We start from the raw sequence: 18,163 nt of genomic DNA on the forward strand, positions 1-18,163 counted from the left end.
TAGTGTGAACACAGCCTAATTTATGCACTGCAATCTCAAAATGACCACTGATAGAGTCCTGTCCATCAGCGGCCTCCGTTCTCTTATCCTGGGGACGGACTGAGCAGTCAGGTTTTATTTTTTTATTTTTACCCTTATTAGTGTTATGCAGGATGACTTCCCTTTTTTTTCTCTTTTATTATAGGTGGTTAAGAATTAGAAGGTCATCAGATGGTCAGGTAAGCCTGTGACCTAAACATAGCCTTGTTTCACACTGCTGGCAGGCTGTTCCGACATAGAATGCCAGGAATCGGCAGGACAAAAACCACTGCACGTGCTATTTGTCCGGCCGATTCTTGCTGGACCCATTATAGTTAGTGGTGCCAGATGGCATTTCGGTAGCATCAGGCAATGATGGATCCGGCAGGCTGCACCCAGCCGGAAGAGCTTGCCGGATTGGCAAACACAAATGTGAAACAAGAAGTAATCATTGGACAGTCTTCTGTTTTAATCTTGATCACTGGCCCCATTCTGACATTGTGACCAAGATTCAAATTTTTTCTGGATTGGGTTAAAGCACTCATTTACCTTTTTGAACTTCATTTTGCAGTTAAGCTGCTGAAATATATTGCAATATTAATCTTGTTGTGATCATGAGTTACATCCTGTTTATAAAGAGCAGCATTTAGAGTTCGGCAAGCTTCAGAGCTGGCATCTTCCGTCCTGGTGTCTGCACAGAGCTTGTAACCTTTACACCTGGCACAGTACCCTATGTATGGAAATGACTGCAGTGCACTATACAAGCTCACATTCTTAGTGACTTTGCACCTTCCCATGCACAGATTCACAAGAAGAAGCGATCCAGCACTTGGTAAAACAAACAGGTCGTAACTTTATCCCATCTTGATCAAAATGTAGTATCTACAAAGCATCCTATCTGCAGTCGTGAATGTTGCTTACGCTTTTCAAACGCTGAACGTGTTTTTAATCATAGCTAGCAGCAGTTACCATTTCCTGTTAGGGCTCATTCAGACGGCCGTATGCTGTCCGCAAAAACGCTGATCATTTTTTTTGTGTATTAGATGCTGTCGCATTCATTTCTATGGGGCCCTTTTCTTCCATTGCACGGCTCAGCAAAAAAATTAAACATGTCCTATACTTGTTAAAATCAGGACATGACCCTATTGAAGTCTAGGGATCCGCAAAAAAACAGATCCGCATTTTTGCGGACAGCATACGGCCGTCTGGATGAGCCCTTAATAAGAGAAAACTTTTATCTGCTCGTGATCAGAATACAGCGGCAACCTTCTCTAAATTATATTACATTTGCAGCACCCATTAATGTAGGTGTAACATAAAGCTATTAAAAAAACAGTAGTAAAAAGTCCATGCCTGAAAAAAACACTTTCACATATAATTATATCAACTTTTTGATAAATTATTACAACACCCCTAAAGCTTATAGACAGGGAAAACACACCAACTACTTGATAAAGTGTGAACAGCGCGTTCAGCCTATTCAAATGGAGTGCACTCAAACAGTGCTACAAAAAGTGTTACAAGCCAGCGTAAAATGAATTAAATCATTGGATCTTCATAACGAGGTTCTCTGGGAATGATTTAAAATTGCCACCAGCACCTTGTACTAGAATGTGCGCCAGACTGGTTGCCTCCACTTGCCGAGCCGCCTAAGTGGGTGAGGGGTGAGACCTCGCTACACATTAAGCTCCGATACTTGCATATACTACATATTGGCAAGTTTTTCTGTCAGCCATGATGGTATAGAGCAGTGTAGTGAGGCCTCACCCCCCAAGTGGAGGCTAGTCCTACTCACACTCCAGGACAGGCTGCTGCTGCCACTTTAAATCATTCCTGGAGAAACCATTTAAAGGGGTATTCTGAGTGCTGTACTCGGCTGTCTCTTGTGGATAGGGGTTAACCTCCCAAAACTGGAATACCTCTTTAATTTCCTGCTCAAATTGAGACCCTGTGGAAAGAGTGGCGCATTTAGGTCTCCAAGGAGAGTAGAAGGGTCTCCAGGTCTAAGGATAGAGGGTGTGCTATATGTAAGAAAAAGTTACCCTCAGGCTGGGGAAAGCCTATCTGTCAGACCTGTGTAATCAAGTTATTGGAGGATGAGGCCCCGTCTCTTATGACCAGTCTAAAACAGATGATCCGGGATGAAGTTAAGGAGTCTGTTAACAGCCTCTTAGGTTGCCCCAGCACCTCTGCAGCTGCCTCTATCCCCCCTCCAGCGATCATGAATTACTGTCAGGATTGGAGGAAGAGGAAGACTGTCATCGGATGAATCCTTTGATGATCATGTAGCGGGAAGACCGCTTTTTCAGCCCGAGAATATTAACTCTCTGCTCAGGGTTGTCAGAGCCACCATGGGGTTAGACTATTATAAAGCGCCACAGTCTGTACGGGACTCCATGTTTGAGGGCCTGTGTCCAACAAAAATGAAGGGCTTTGATGTACATAAAAAATATTGCTGCTGTTATCAATAGGGAATGGAGTAAGCCAGATAGGAAATTTTTTATTAACTCGTCCATAAAATGTAAATATCCATTTGATGAGGAAGTTTCTGCTTGTTGGGATAGGGCCCCAAAACTAGATGCCCCAGTCGCCAAGATTTCCAAAAAAGCGGCCCATCCCCTTGAAGACACAGGCTCCCTAAAAAAAAACATGGATAGAAGGGGCAGAAATTTATTTAAAAAAGAGCTGGGAAGCTACAGCGGGAGCTTTTAGACCTGCCATTGTGGCCACTTCCATTGCTAGATCCCTAAAAATTTAGATGAGATTTAGAGAAACGCATAAAGGAAGGAACCCCTAGAGAGCAGCTGTTGTCTTCCTTTCCCACTGTTTTTAATGCCGTAGATTTTGTAGCCGATGCGTCGGCAGATTCGTTAAAATTTTCTGCTAGAGCTTCCGCCCTATCTAACTCTGCACGTAGAGCAATTTTGTTGAAGGATTGGAAGGGAGATTTTACCTCCAAGGCCAAACTATGCGCTATTCCATGTCAGGGAGAATTTTTGTTTGGCCCGGTCTTGGATGATTTGCTTGAGAAGGCCTCAGACAAAAAGGGGTTCCCTTCCACTAGTCAGCAACCTCCTAAGAGACCCTTCTGTTCTCAGTTAAATAAGGGTGGTTATAGGAGAAAGGAAGTGTCTAGGCAAACTTCAGGTGCTACCAGAATATCTTTTTTCCGGAGCAGAGGCCTCAACGAAGCAGCCACAATGACGCCAGGACCCTGGTAGGAGGTCGGCTTTCTCACTTCGCAGAACAGTGGCAAAAGATATCAAACAGCCCATGGATAATATCCATCCTAAGAGGAGACTACAAGATAAATTTTCAGAGGTTGCCGCCAGAAAGGTTCATTATAACAGATTATCGTTCAAGTCCTTAGAAACAGGTGGCCATAGTTTCAGAGGTATCTTCCCTATTAGAAAAGAATGTTCTGTTGGAAGTCCCAGTGCAAGAAAGAACAGAAGTTTTTTTTTTTCCCAACTCTTTTTTGTTAAGAAGCCAAACGGCTCCTATCGTACTATAATACATTTTAAACTTCTGAACCAGTTTCTAGTGTACAAAAGATTTCGTATGGAAACGGTCAAGTCAGTGATTTTTTTTTTTAAATCGGTTTCCAAATTGTTTTATTGGGTGCCTGGATCTCAGGGATGCCTACTACCATGTCCCTATACATCAGTCGTCAAAAGTACCTAAGGGTAGCGGTTCTGTTGGAGGACAGGGTCCTGCACGTGCAATTTTGGGCGCTCCCCTTCGGGTTGTTGCAGGCCCCCAGGGTATTCACAAAGATTATAGCAGATATGATGGCCCATTTGAGGGAAAAGGATTTAGTCGTTATCCCATATGTGGACGACTTTCTCCTTGTCTCTCAGACATTCACACAGCTGGAGGAGCAGATTTCATGGTTCAGGGAAGTATTGGACAGATTAGGATGGGATCTAAACATAGAGTCCAGTTTAATTCTGAGTCAGGTGTGCACCTTTTTTAGTGATGACCCTAGATTCCACATCACAGATGTGCTTGCTTCACCTTCACAAAGCCTGTCTGATCAGCTCCAGAGTTCAGTACCTGTTTTTCCATCAGTCCGTTTCCCTAAGAAAAGCCATGTCAGTTTTAGGGCTTATGACAGCTGCCATTCCGGGGGTGGAGTGGGCCCAGTTCCACTTGAGACCACTCCAACTGCAGATTCTGGAAGTCTGGGACAGGAGTCCTTTGTCTCTGGACTCGGAGATTCATTTATCGCCCCAGACACTTTCCTCGCTGGAGTGGTGGATGAATCTATCGAACCTCCAGGGGGGAGTTCAGTGGCAGAGACTAGATGTCTTACTCCTGACCACAGATGCAAGTCCTTACGGATAGGGGGCCCATATAGAATCCCTCCTTCTTCAGGGATCTTGGGATCTAGAGATTCAGTCCCAATCTCACAATTTCAGGGAGCTATACGCCATCTGGATAGCCTTGAAGGAGAGTCTCCAAGTAATAAGAGGCACGAATGTAAAAATGTATTCAGACAACATGATTGTGGTGGCATACATCAACAGACAGGAGGTACCAGATCCTCGAGTCTAATGTCCCTCAGTCAAAAGATCTTTTGTCTGGCAGAGGATTCTCTTTTGTCAATTTCTGCATCTGAGAGGAAGGGACAATGTGACAGCAGACTTCTTAAGTCGCCATCATCTTCATCAAGGAGAATGGTCTTTGGACCAACAGATATTCAACAAGATAGTTGCCCTATGGGGTCTTCCAGTGACAGACCTCTTTGCCACCAAAATCAACAGGAAGGTAAAGAGGTTCTTCTCTCTTTTTCCAGAAGAGCATCCAACAGCGGTGAATGCTCTAGCTCAATCATGGAGGGAGGGACTTCTTTATGCTTTTCCCCCATTAAATTTATTGCCCAGAGTCCTGAAAAAGATGAGGGAGGAGAGTGCTCTAGTCATCATGATGGCTCCCTTCTGGCCCAGGCGTGTTTGGTTTTCCTGGCTTTGCAGAATTTCAGTTGCCGCACCCCTCCCCTTCTTGGGTTCTTCCAGTCTTCACGGGACATCTAGCTCGGGGTCCCATCCTTCACCCAGCGGTAGAGAATCTTCATTTGACTACCTGGCTTTTGAAAGACAGATTTTAAAGAAGAAGGGGTTATCAGAGGAGGTAGTCAACACTCTATTGGCAAGTCGCAAGAGAGTCACGTCCAAGATCTAATTACGTTTTTGAAGGGCCTTTTGTATATAAGCAAATAAACCAGTAAATGTACTTGAAGCGTCCGATTTACCTCTAGTGCTAGATTTTCTACAGGAAGGTTGGAGGAGGAATCTTAGGCCTAGTACTTTAAAGGTACAGAGTGCTCTTTTTGAGTTCAAGCTGGCTGAGCACCCTTGGATAAAGATTTATAACGGCAGTCTCAAGGTTAGCTCCAGTCCATAGAGTTAATATTCCACCCACCATGGGATCTAAACCTGGTACTTTCTGCCTTTACCTTAGATCCCTTTGAACCCATTCAGGAGATCTCCATAAAGGTTTTAACATTAAAATTTGCCTTTTTACTAGCTATTACATCAGCTAGGAGAGTGAGATTTCGGCCTTTTCTATTGAAAAGCCGTATTTGAATATTTTGGAGCATCCGGTGATAATTTCACCAGATCCTTCATTTTTACCGAAGGGGTCTTCTTCCTATCATCGTTCTCAGGACATCATCTTACCTTCAATCTGTGCCTCTCCAAAAAATAGGAAAGAATCAGAATTCCACTGTCTAGATGTTAGGAGGTGTCTATTGCAGTACCTGAAGATCACTCAACCTTGGAGATCTTTCTCTAAGCTTCTCATTTCCTTTCAGGGCAAAAGAAAGGGCTATTCATTTAGCGTATTCCTCCAAGGGAGTTCCCCCGCCTACAGGTTTTGGGGCCCACTTTACCAGAGCAGTCTCCACGTCCTGGGCAGAAAGGGCCTCTGCCTCCATAGAGCAAATTTGTGGAGCTGCCATCTGGAGTTCTCCTCACACGTTTTTTAGGCATTACAGGCTTCAGTTATCCTCTAATGAGGGTCTAGTATTTGGACGTAAGGTCCTTCAGGCAGTTGTCCCTCCCTAATCTAATCTCGCTTATAGATCCAAAGGTGCTGTCATAGGCGAGGGGAGAAATATGTGATTACACTTACCGGTAATCTTTTTTTCCTTGAGCCTATGACAGCACCCGCTTAATTCCCTTCATAGTATCATAGTAACCTAGTACATAAGGCCGAAAAAAGACATTTGTCCATCCAGTTCGGCCTGTCATCCTGCAGGTTGATCCAGAGGAAGGCAAAAAAAAACTGAGGTAGAAGCCAATTTTCCCCACTTTAGGGGAATAAAAAATTCCTTCCCGACTCCAATCAGGCAATCAGACTAACTTCCTGGATCAACGACCCCTCTCTAGTAGCTATAGCCTGTAATATTATTACACTCCAGAACTACATCCAGAACCCTCTTGAACTCTTTTATTGTACTCGCCATCACCACCTCCTCAGGCAGAGAGTTACATAGTCTCACTGCTCTTACTGTAAAGAATCCTTTTCTATGTTTGTGTACAAACCTTCTTTCCTCCGGACGCAGAGGACGTCAGTCCTGGGGATAAATAGATGATTGGATAGATCTCTGTACTGACCCCTGATATATTTATACATATTAATTAGATCTCCCCTCAGTCGTCTTTTTTTCTAAAGTGAATAACCCTAATTTTGATAATCTTTCAGGGTGCTGTAGTTGCCCCATTCCAGTTATTACTTTAGTTGCCCTACTCTGGACCCTCTCCAGCTCTGCTATGTCTGCCTTGTTCACAGGAGCCCAGAACTGTACACAGTACTCCATGTGTGGTCTGACTAGCGATTTGTAAAGTGGTAGGACTATGTTCTCATCACGGGCATCTATGCCCCTTTTGATGCAACCCATTAAAAAAATATATATATTGTTATTGTTATGAGACGTTTGTGTTTCCTTAGTTCTTGCAATAGTACTGGTGTGTAGGGGGGTTGATCCCTCCTTTTAAAGTGGTTGTGGTTCCTGTTTCCTGCCCTGAGGAGGGGCGGACACTATCAAAGGGTGCTATCATAGGCTCAAGTGGAAAAAAGATTACTGGTAAGTGTAATCACATATTTTCCGGACTAACCTCTTTAAGAACGCAGTCAGCGACATTCACTAGGGCGGCTGATGGGATACTTTGCGGATGCTACATTTTAATCAAGATGAAATAAAGTTATGATCTCTTTGTTTTACCAAGTGTTGGATCGCTTCTTGTTGAACTGTCTAAGCTGTTGCAAGATTGTTTTCCGTTTCTAGTGACAACCAGCAGAATTATGAATACAGCTCTGGACTATAATACAAGCAACAGGATCAGTAATGCAGAGTTCTGTAATTCTCGATTATAGCTCATACTTTTACTTCAGTGCAATTTCATTAGTTCTGCTGAAACAAAAGTTATCTCTAAACTGAACAAAAAGGGGGGTAAAATGCCCTACAAACAGTATAGGGGAGAGTTATCAAAACTGGTGTGAAGTAGAACTGACTTAGTTGCCCATAGCAACCAATCAGATTCCACTTTTCATTTTTCACCGCTCCTTTTAGGAAATGAGGGGTGGAATCTGGTTGCTCTGGGCAACTAAGGAAATTTTACTTTTGTACCAGTTGTATTTTTTCAGGCATTTCCCATAGACCTCTTTCTAGGAAAGAAAAGCAAGTAAAACCTTGCGTGACAAAAAAAATGTCAACCCTAGAATGGTATATATTTTTTTTCCAAGCTAAAAAAAAAATGCACCTTTAAAAAAAGTGTGGGTAGTAGGTATGGATATATTGCCCATCTGTAGCTCATAATCAACACTGACTGTTTTTGAGAAGGTACACTTTTAACATGACCGTCAATAATATGATGTAATTCTCTAACATAATAGAAAATGATAGATTTTTCTTGTACACCTATGGATATACTGTGGTAATGATGGAGACTTCTAAATTAGGGGAAGCAGTGATCGGGGGTAGGCTGCATTCATCAATTTGCTACATAAAAGTTTTCTAATTGGAAAGGATAGGTGAATACATTTTTCCTTTACAATCTCAATTTTCCTCTTTCAGGATTCTCATACAGGATTTATTCTCTACTCTTTATGTGGAACCGAAAGAGCTAAGCAAGCAAATGTGTGATGAAAGTGTCAAGAACATACAAAGACTCGGGGTCAATGCCTCTGAATTGTACCCCTTTCGCCATTTTTCAGGGATTACGATAATATTGGATTTAATGCTGGGTTGCCGATCAGGACTGGATTTGTTCAGAAAATCCTATGTTCATTTATTTGTGTCTTTTATATTTTAGGCAGAAGCCGAAGTTTAATTTTTTGACAGTGTGGCAGAAGTCTTGCTTCTTCTTTTCTTTTGCACCCCCTGGCCGCACCCAGTATGTATGTGTTTTGAGCGTACATGTTTTGTTTGTGTTTAAAGGGGTCGTCCATCAACCCAATTTTATTAAAAAAAACAAAAAAAAACTGCTTACCACATTATACGCAAAGCAATACTCACCTTACCGATTCCCCCACCACTCCCAATCCGATACGTCCCTTGCTGGTGTTTGGTTCTTCCAGCTCTAATGGTAACATGTTGACATGAACATGTGACCATTGTAGCCAGGGATTGGTTGAAGTAGTCACATGTCTGTGTGGACATGTCATTGTTGGAGCAGGAAGAATGGAAACCAAGGGGGGGACCCAGGAAGCGCCGAAGCAGTGGCAGGGAATCAGCATGAATGTTACTTTTTTTTATTTTATAGCATTCTTAGGGGGTATTTTTCTTTTATTTAGCTGGCTGAACAACCCATTTACTAGGCTACATACACTCTACATGTAAACATGCAGCTGCTGGGAAGTAGTATGTCTCGTTCACACAGTGCAGTTCTTGCAAGTCTTTTCTTTTATACCCATTTATTTAAGCTCCACTATTGTTTTTGTCCAAATGAAAAACTGCTTAGTGTAAACAAGGCTTATGACACTGGGACCACAATCTGGATTCTGCAAGTTCTTACCAAACTGCTAGCCTTACTTAGGCATTTTTCACTTGTTTCTATATGTTATCTCCCCTTTCTTTTTTTTTTAATACAGAAGGAGCATGGTTAGGCAGCACTATCTGGAATATAATGACCACCTGAGGCATTACGTAGAGTTAATAGTTGAAGGGATGGCACAGTGTTATTTCTTCTGGATGAAAGAAGCCTGCTGTCAAATAATTCTCTTTTTCATATATAATTTTTTTTTATTTTATTTTTTTTGTGAATGGGTATGTATGTCAGGATGACTCCATCTACGATCTGTTCTAAGTGCTCTCAACATAAGGTGTGGGTTTTCCTCCCTTTGGTGGGCTTTAGTTTTGCTCAGGGTAACAGCCTGACCTTCTCCCACTTCAGCCATAGATTAGAAAACATATGCCTTGTCTAAAAATGATTGGGAATGTGAACAAAAACTAATAGCTCATCCAAGACTTGCATGAAGTATTCAAAGTTTTTCCAATATAGCTTCAGTGTTAGAAGGGATGGAAAGTTTATGGTTTGAGGAATGTTATTTGCCATAGTTAAGCATGCGTGGCAAACTGAGAATGTTAAAGGGGGTTTTCTACTTTTGAAGTTGGCTAACTCCAAATAATTTCTTATAGCGACACTTTGTTGTATGTCTTCAACCTAGTATTTCAATAGCTTGCACTTTCTAACAAAGCGGCAGAGGAGACACATTGCTGATTCAGTTTAGCACTGTTTGGTTTGAGAAAAAAAATCTAGCCAGCGACTTGAAAGCTGCTCACAGGAAGTATATGGCACATGGTGAGGAGTCCCTCAACAGTATTATTGAGAATGAGGGCAGCCCAGATGGAGTAACCCGTATTAATTGCTTTCTAAGGATTGCGCACATCGGGGGAAATTTATCAAACCGGTGTAAAGTAGAACTGGCTTAGTTGCCCATAGCAACCAATCAGATCCCACCTTTCATTTTCCAAAGGAGCTTTAAAAAATAAAAGGTGGAATCTGGTTGGTTGGTTGCTATGGGCAACTAAGCCACTTCTACTTTACACCAGTTTGATAAATCTCACCCACTTTTTTATTTAATTTTTTTATTTCTGTATTGTTCTTATTTTGTGCTAAAGTCATTTTTCCAGTAAGTCTTTATTAAAAATTTGTAACCATTTGTCTTCTGGAGTTTGCATCTTTTCACATATACTACAGACTACACAGTGAAATCAGTCAGAAGATCTCTTCGATGGATCGATCTGTATCTTTTTTTTTTCTTTGCGTTCCTGAGAGCTCATAAAACATTAATTTAAGCTGAATTCTTATCAAAATAATGATCCATCTGGAAGGAGTGTATATTCCCTCTGAAAGATATCAACAGTCTGCTGTATATGTGAAAAGATGCAGGCTCCAGAAAACAGATGTTTCACTTACAAAATAAGTACAATGCAATAATAAAAGTGCATTCAAAGGTATCCATAGACTTTAATGACCAATAACTGACAGGATTGTATTTAGGAATAAATTTCTCTACTATTTGTATTCATTTTGGATTCCACAATAGAAAAATATGTTTGAAGTGACAAAGCGACATTCCAGGGAAGAAGGATGTCTGAATTTAAAGACTCCTCTTACTGAGAGCCTATATTTTCATCAGGATTGTTCTTGTATCTGTTATTGCTTGGCCAGTTACTCACCATTGAAGGCTATCTTTTTTGCTCCACCCAAAGTCTCATAGCCATCTCTCTGTTTAGGATCTGGGAGGGGCCCTGCCTGTGTAGTTTGTAACATCTGTCATTTATGCTCCTGGAATAAACCTTATGTTTCATGCAGAATGTTTTTTTTTTATTTGAACAATAAACGTATGTTCTCTTGATGGGTTGAAAAATTGTGCAATCAGTGTACTAGAACTAAAGCTGGTCATATATGAAGAGATTTTAGACTTCCCAAAAGGCCAATTTATACCATTTTTGGCCAAACATCTGTGCTTCTTCATGACTCGACCAAAAATGACAGCTAACAGTATTACTGACCCTTGATAGATACCTGATGCAAAGTTTATCTGCATCCAAGACTTTTTGACCAAAAGCCGGCATTTATGCTGAAAAGCAGCTGTGTCCCATTGTAGTCAGTGGGGATCCGGTGGTACACGGCCCTACCCAGCTCTGCTGGATACGGTGAACTCTGGCAGGCTGTTCCTCTGCCAGATTTCAAAACACAAATGTGCAACGAGGCTAACATCCCCCAGCTAGTTACATGGAGGAGTGTCTATCACTGACTCCGTTGCTGCTTTGACAAGGCCCGTGGACGTAACATCACAGGAAATAAAAAACTGCAGGGACCACATCCCAGGAGATAGGAGTAATAATGATAAATACATAACAAAGTTGCGGATACCTTTTTATAAATGATTATTTTATAGGATGTTGATGCAAATGGGAAAATCCCTTTTGAGGGCTCCAGTACTCTTTGACATAGATGGATATCTAAAAGACTGTGTAAGGGTCCATTCACACGTCCGCAATTTCGTTCCGCATTTTGCGGCACGGAATTGAGGACCCATTCATTTCTATAGGGCAGCACGATGTGCTGCCCGGATACGGAATTGCGGACCCGCACTTCCGTTCCCGAAAAAATGTCCTATTTGCGGACAAAAATAGGCACATTCTATTAGTGCTGGCAATGTGCGGTCCGCAAAATGCAGAACGCACATTGCCGCTGTCCGTGTTTTGTGGATCCGCAAAACACGTTACGGACGTCTGAATGGAGCCTTAGATTTACCAATCCTGTAGATGGTGTGGTTTAGACAGGCTGTCTAGATCTGCACCACATTTATCACAGTGACTCAGGCTGGATCATAAATTTGGTGCATAGCTAGCTTTATACCAATATTGGTTGGCTTAGTTTTCAAGAAAACTTTACACATTTGTGCAATTTTGGTACACTTTACTGGCTAAGCCACGCCCCTTTTATATTAAGCCATGCCTCTTGGCGATCAAGGCACAGAGAATGTCTTTAAAACTACATGCACCAAATTGTGCCATATGTTGACGTTTATGCTAACATTTAGGTGCATTCACATTAGTGTGGACTAGGGATCGACCGATTATCGGTTTGGCTGATATTATCGGCCGATATTGAGGATTTTGAACGTTATCAGTATCGGCATCTATTTTGCTGATATACCGATAACGTATGGGGAACACAGATCGCGCTGCTCTCAGCGCGTTCTGTGTTTCCTCCGCAGCACAGGGGAGAAGGAAGCAGTGTCTCCTCCCCCTGTGCTGCCGCCAATGAGGGGATAGAACATAAGAGGAGGGGAGGGGCTGTGGCCGCTGCGCCACCAATGAAGATAAGCCTCTCATTCATTCATATACAGGAGGCGGGAGCTGGCTGCAGAATCACATAGCCGGCTCCCGACCTCTATGAGCAATAGCTGCGGTCCGCGGTAGTTAACTCCTCAGGTGCCGCGGATCGCAGCTACCACTGATAGAGGTCGGGAGCCGGCTATGTGATTCTGCAGCCAGCTCCCGCCTCCTGTATATGAATGATCGAGAGACTTATCTTCATTGGTGGCGCAGTGCGCCCCCCCAAGCCCCCCAGTATTAATCATTGGTGGCGCAGTGCGCCCCCCACCCCCATCCAAATCCCGGCCAATAGTAAAAACATTGGTGGCGCAGTGCGCCCCCCCCCACCCAGTATTAATCATTGGTGGCAGTGGCCACAGGATCCCCTCTCCCCTGCTCCTCCGATCGGAGCCCCAGCTGTGTAAGCCTGGGGCTCCGATCGGTTACCATGGCAGCCAGGACGCTATTGAAGCCCTGGCTGCCATGTTCAGCTCCATGCTGCTGTGTGCACTATGCACAGAGCAGCAGGGACAGTGTGAGATCCTATTCACCCTGATAGAGATCTATCAGGGTGAATAGGACAAAGGTTCTAGTCCCTAAGGGGGTTAAAAGTTAGTAACAAAAAAAACACAAAAATATTAAGTATAAATGAAAAAGATTTATAAAAAAAAAATACACATTAACAATAAACAAAAAAAAATAAAAAATTAACAATAAACATATTAATTTTCAGCAGATTTGTGTAGGAATTTTTTTTTTTCTCAAAAATGAAAATTCCCAGAATATCGGTATAAATTATCGGCTATCGGCCTGAAAGTTCACAAATTATCGGTATCGGCCCTAAAAAATCAATATCGGTCGATCCCTAGTGTGGACCACTATGCTTGCTTACTTTAGAAACCTCTAATATTTGAGACTAATCAGGGGATCATAGATATTTCATCACTGGAAAAAAGAGTAAAATGCAGTCTTTAAAAGGAAAACAGTCTCTGAAAGTGTAAGTAATGAAAACACAACCAATCAAGATTATTTCCAATGGCAACTGCAGGAAGAAATGATAGGTATATTCAGAAGTATTGTAGTAGTGGAGCAATACAGTGACCTGAACAGGACAAAAGGGTGGCCATGCATGCAGCAGAAAGTCTGTCTCGCCCTAGCCGTCCCTAGTCAGTGTGTGCTCCATCAGTGGTGGCTTTGGTTCATTAGACTGGGCATCCATAAACCAATAACCTCAAGAAACGGTGTATATTAATTCAGCTTGGTTCCTAGGAAAGGAACAATATTGGTGGTTGTGGGTCCTGGACAGATGCACAGAATGAGTTCCCCCGTGAAGAGCAGGAGGAGGCGGTGACGGGCGGACCGGTAAGTAAGATCCTATTTAAATGTCTGATGGCAACCTGGTGAGGTTGCATCATGGAGGTCCAGGCGTCTAACAAGCAGGAGCCTTGCTCAGACTCCCCCGTCCAGGCCCCTGTAAGTAGCTTCCCTTTGGGCTTAAGCGGGGGTTTATGGGGTAACTATGACACTAAAAACAGTCTTTATCCTGTTTCCCCCTAGACCACAAAAACGTCAGGGCGCAAATCACAGGGAGACCTTAAAAAGAAGGGAAGAAAATGTGCGACCTGCCAGACAAGGCTTCTGGAGCCATATAAAAAAAAAAATTCGGCCGAGAATGCCTTTCCAAAATTCTTAAGGAACAGGCGAGCTTCGTTGAGGACGAGATGTTCGGCGGCCTAAAAGTCAAGAAAAGAAAGGTCTTCCCAGTAAATAAAAACTTAAAAGACCTCATTACAGAAGAATGGGCAGATGGAGAAAAGAAACTCTTCATTCCCAGAGAATTTAAAAACAGGCTGCGCTTTGATCCAACGGACACTAAACTCTGGTATGAGGTCCCGAAAGTAGATGTCCAGTTGGCCAAAGTAGTAAAAAAGACCTCAATCCCGTTTGAGGATTCATCGCAGCTAAAGGATCCAATGGATCGGAAGTTGGATGGTTTACTGAAACAATCCTGGGAGTCGGGGGCGGCTGCTATTAATACTAACATCGCTGCCACTTCAGTTTCCAGAGCCTTAGTCCTATGGATAAATCAACTGGAGAATCGCTTCAGGGCTAAAACATCCAGGGAAGAGATCCTAGAGTCACTCCCTTTGCTAAAGATGGCCTCAAGTTTCCTGGCTGACGCCTCAGCGGAATCTATTAGGTTCGCAGCTAAATCGCAGTCTCAGTCTAACACTGCTAGACGTGCCCTCTGGCTTAAGTCCTGGTCTGGAGACGTGGTGTCTAAAAACAGGCTTTGCTCTATACCCTTCTCTGGCTCCTTTTATGTTCGGCCCCGTCTTGGACTCCATCCTTCAAAACGCGGCTGATAAAAAAAAGGGTTTCCTGAAGAAAAAAAAAAAAAACCCAGCCCTTTCGTAGAGCCTCTGGCCAAGGTCAGACTAAATCTTATAGAGGGAAGGGTAAATCGGGTCATTGGAGCTACCCCAAAGGGGGTAGGGGAAGGGGATTCCACTTCAACCCCAATACCTGCACTGGGAAACAATGACGCCAGAACGGTAGGGGAGAGACTTCGTCACTTTTGGGAAAATTGGAAGCAAGCCGCCCACAATCGGTGGATCCTGGACTCCCAACAGGGACGGCTTCAGGATAGATTTCCAAAGTACTCCTCTACAAACCTTCCAGTTGACTCGCTTCGAATCTCCTCTCCTTCAACAACAACTTTTGTTAGATGTACAAAAACTTATGGTTCTAGGAGCCATCACCCAGGTCCCTCTTCTCCAGCATTTCAAAGGGCACTACTCAAGACTATTTTTTGTTTAAAAAAAAAACGGACGGGTCGGCAAGGACTTTCATCAATTTAAAATCTCTAAACAAGTGGGTGACCGACTACAAGTTCAAGATGGAATCAATAAGGTCCACTACTCCATTGATCCCACCAGGTGCTCTCCTTTGCACATTGGATCTCAAGGATGCATAATACCACATACCTATACATCCACAACATCAGCAGTACCTAAGATTTGCGGTCAAGTGCAAGGAGGAGATTCTTCACTACCGATTCCAGTACCTGCCATTTGGAATTTAATCTGCCCCCCGTCTCTTTACGAAGATAGTATTGGAAATGATGGCATATCTTCGCCAGAATCTGATTACCATTGTGCCCTACTTGGATGATTTTCTGCTGATAGCAGATTCAGTACAAAAGCTGGAGGGGGACATCCATCAGACCTTGTCCCTATACAAAGACCTGGGATGGATTGTAAATTATCAAAAATCGGACCTAATACCGGACATGAGAAAATAATTCCTGGGGACTCTCCTGGACACGAGGACACCGCACTCCTTTCTGCCGGTGAGGAAACAGATCAGGATAAGGGAAAAGCTGGAGTCGTTCAAAAGAAAGAGAACCCACTCACTAAGAGAGGCAATGCAAATACTGGGACTAATGACCTCCTGTATTTCAATTATACCTTGGGCCCAGTTCCACTCCAGGACCCTCCAGGAGGCAGTTTTGACAGTGGTTGGGGGGGCATGTAAACCAATATCTCTTCCAGGGTTCTTGGGTCCTTCAGGACAGAATAAAGTCCTCAAATTACCGAGAACTGAAGGCAGTACTGAAGACACTGAAAGCAGCCAAGCACCTTCTCCGAGGTCATCATGTCAGAGTACTATCAGACAATATAACGACTGTATGTTATCTGAAAAGGCAGGGCGGAACCAGATGCCCGCTCCTTCGGGGGCTAGTGGATCAAATCTTCACATGGGCAGAATTGGAAGTTTTGTCAATTTCAGCGACCCATTTGAAGGGGTCTCAAAACTCCAGAGCCGACTTCCTAAGCAGGCACAAAACCGACGCGGGAAATGGAGCCTGAACAAACAAGTTTTTCAACAGATCTGCCAGGTATGGGGCCAACCGGAGTTAGATCTCTTCGCGTCCAGGGAAAAACTCACAGCTGGACTATTTCTACTCACTAAGCCCCAATGGCAATCCAGTGGCAGTAGATGCCCTAGCCCAGAAATGGGATATGAAGCTGGCATACGCCTTTCCTCCATTTCCTCTAATCCCGGCAGTCTTAAAGAAGATGAGGACCAGCTCTACCACTCTGATCCTGATAGGGTACCAGGCTCTCTTGGGCCAGTCTGGCACTATCTTAAAGAGGACCTTTCACCTGTATAAACTATGGTAACTGAGTATGCTGACATGTAGAGCGGCGCCCGGGGATCTCACTGCACTTACTATTATCCCCGGGCGCCGCTCCGTTCTCCCGTTATAGGCTCCGGTACCTTTGCTTCTTAAGTTATAGTAGGCGGTGTCTTCCCTTGTCCTGTGGGCGTCTCCTTCTCCTAGGCTGCAGCGCTGGCCAATCGCAGCGCACAGCTCACAGCCTGGGAGAAAAAAACCTCCCAGGCTGTGAGCTGTGCGCTGCGATTGGCCAGCGCTGCAGCCTAGGAGAAGGAAACGCCCACAGGACAAGGGAAGACACCGCCTACTATAACTTAAGAAGCAAAGGTACCGGAGCCTATAACGGGAGAACGGAGCGGCGCCCGGGGATAATAGTAAGTGCAGTGAGATCCCCGGACGCCGCTCTACATGTCAGCATACTCAGTTACCATAGTTTATACAGGTGAAAGGTCCTCTTTAAAGGAGATGTCAATCAGAGATCCGTTTCCCCTTCCATACAGAAGAGACCTGTTAACGCAGGGGCCGCTACAGCATCCCAATCTCAACAAGCTGAGACTGGCTGCCTGGATCCTGAGAGGCAGACCCTGAGGTAGAAGGGTCTCTCTGATCAGGTAATATCAACCCTACAACAGAGCCGTAAACCAGTAACTTCGGCCATATATTTTAAAATATGGAAAAAGTTCTCATCTTGGCTAGCCCAAAATCACCCTGGGACTGAAAATCCGTCCATAGGCTACATTCTAGATTTCCTCCAGAGAGGGTTTAATCTAGGTTTAAAACCCAGCACACTCAAGGTGCAGATCTCGGCCTTGAGTATTTGCTTAGACTTTCCCTTAGCAGAACACAGGTGGGTCAAGAGGTTCATCAGGGCTGTCTCCAGAATGCGGCCCACCTTAAGACAGACGGTTCCCACGTGGGACTTAAATGTAGTACTAAACAGCTTATGTGATTCTCCCTTTGAACCCGTTGAGAATATATCTGACAAGTTTCTATCCTTCAAAACAGTATTTCTTCTAGCTATCACTACCGCCCGCAGGATAGGCAAGATACAGGCCCTGTCAGTTAGGGAATGTCAGAAGAGCAGTTCTCGCCTACATCGAGTGGACGAAACCTTGGAGGAAATCACCAAATCTCTTAATCCAATTCGGGGGTAGAAACAAAGGATGCAAAGCCTCAAAAACCTCTTTAGCCCACTGGATCAAGGAGACTATCAGGGAATGTTATAGACTACAGGGCTTGTCTTGCCCCAAATCTTTGAGGGCTCAGTCTATCAGAGCCATGGCTACAACCTGGGCGGAAAAAGCAGGAGCGTCCATTGATCAGATCTGCAAGGCCGCAACCTGGTCTTTCTCCACTACCTTTGTCAGACATTACAAATTAGACTCAGTGGCCAATCAGGACTTAGCTTTTGGCCGTATAGTCCTACAGGCAGTGGTCCTTCCCTAAGATTACGTTCTAAGTTGTTAGTTCTCCATGGGTGCTGTCATGGAGGACGTCCTGGAAACATGTATTTTTAGTTTACCGGTAAATTGCTTTCCAGGAGTCTGGAATGACAGCACCCAGAATCCCCCCCCCCCCCCCCCTTTTTTTTCTTGTACGTTATTTGGTTGGTATTGGTTGTACTG

General features: G+C 43.8%; 1 protein-coding gene across 2 annotated transcripts in view; it reads left to right on the forward strand.

Annotated features, from left to right (window-relative positions):
- Positions 1-8,477, forward strand: part of YTHDF2 (YTH N6-methyladenosine RNA binding protein 2) — a 28,505-nt gene extending 20,028 nt beyond the window's left edge. Inside the window, exons 5-6 of one of the 2 annotated variants that reach the window (XM_040424291.1) lie at positions 185-218; positions 8,099-8,321. In XM_040424291.1, coding sequence (XP_040280225.1) covers positions 185-199 — 15 coding nt within the window. In that variant the 3' untranslated portion in view covers positions 200-218; positions 8,099-8,321. Of the gene's footprint in view, positions 1-184; positions 219-8,098 lie in introns of both variants that reach the window. The other variant, XM_040424290.1, reaches the window with a different exon arrangement.
- Positions 8,478-18,163: the final 9,686 nt, after the last annotated feature.

Source organism: Bufo bufo, chromosome 3, assembly GCF_905171765.1.
Source record: "Bufo bufo chromosome 3, aBufBuf1.1, whole genome shotgun sequence".
Lineage (NCBI taxonomy): Eukaryota > Metazoa > Chordata > Amphibia > Anura > Bufonidae > Bufo > Bufo bufo.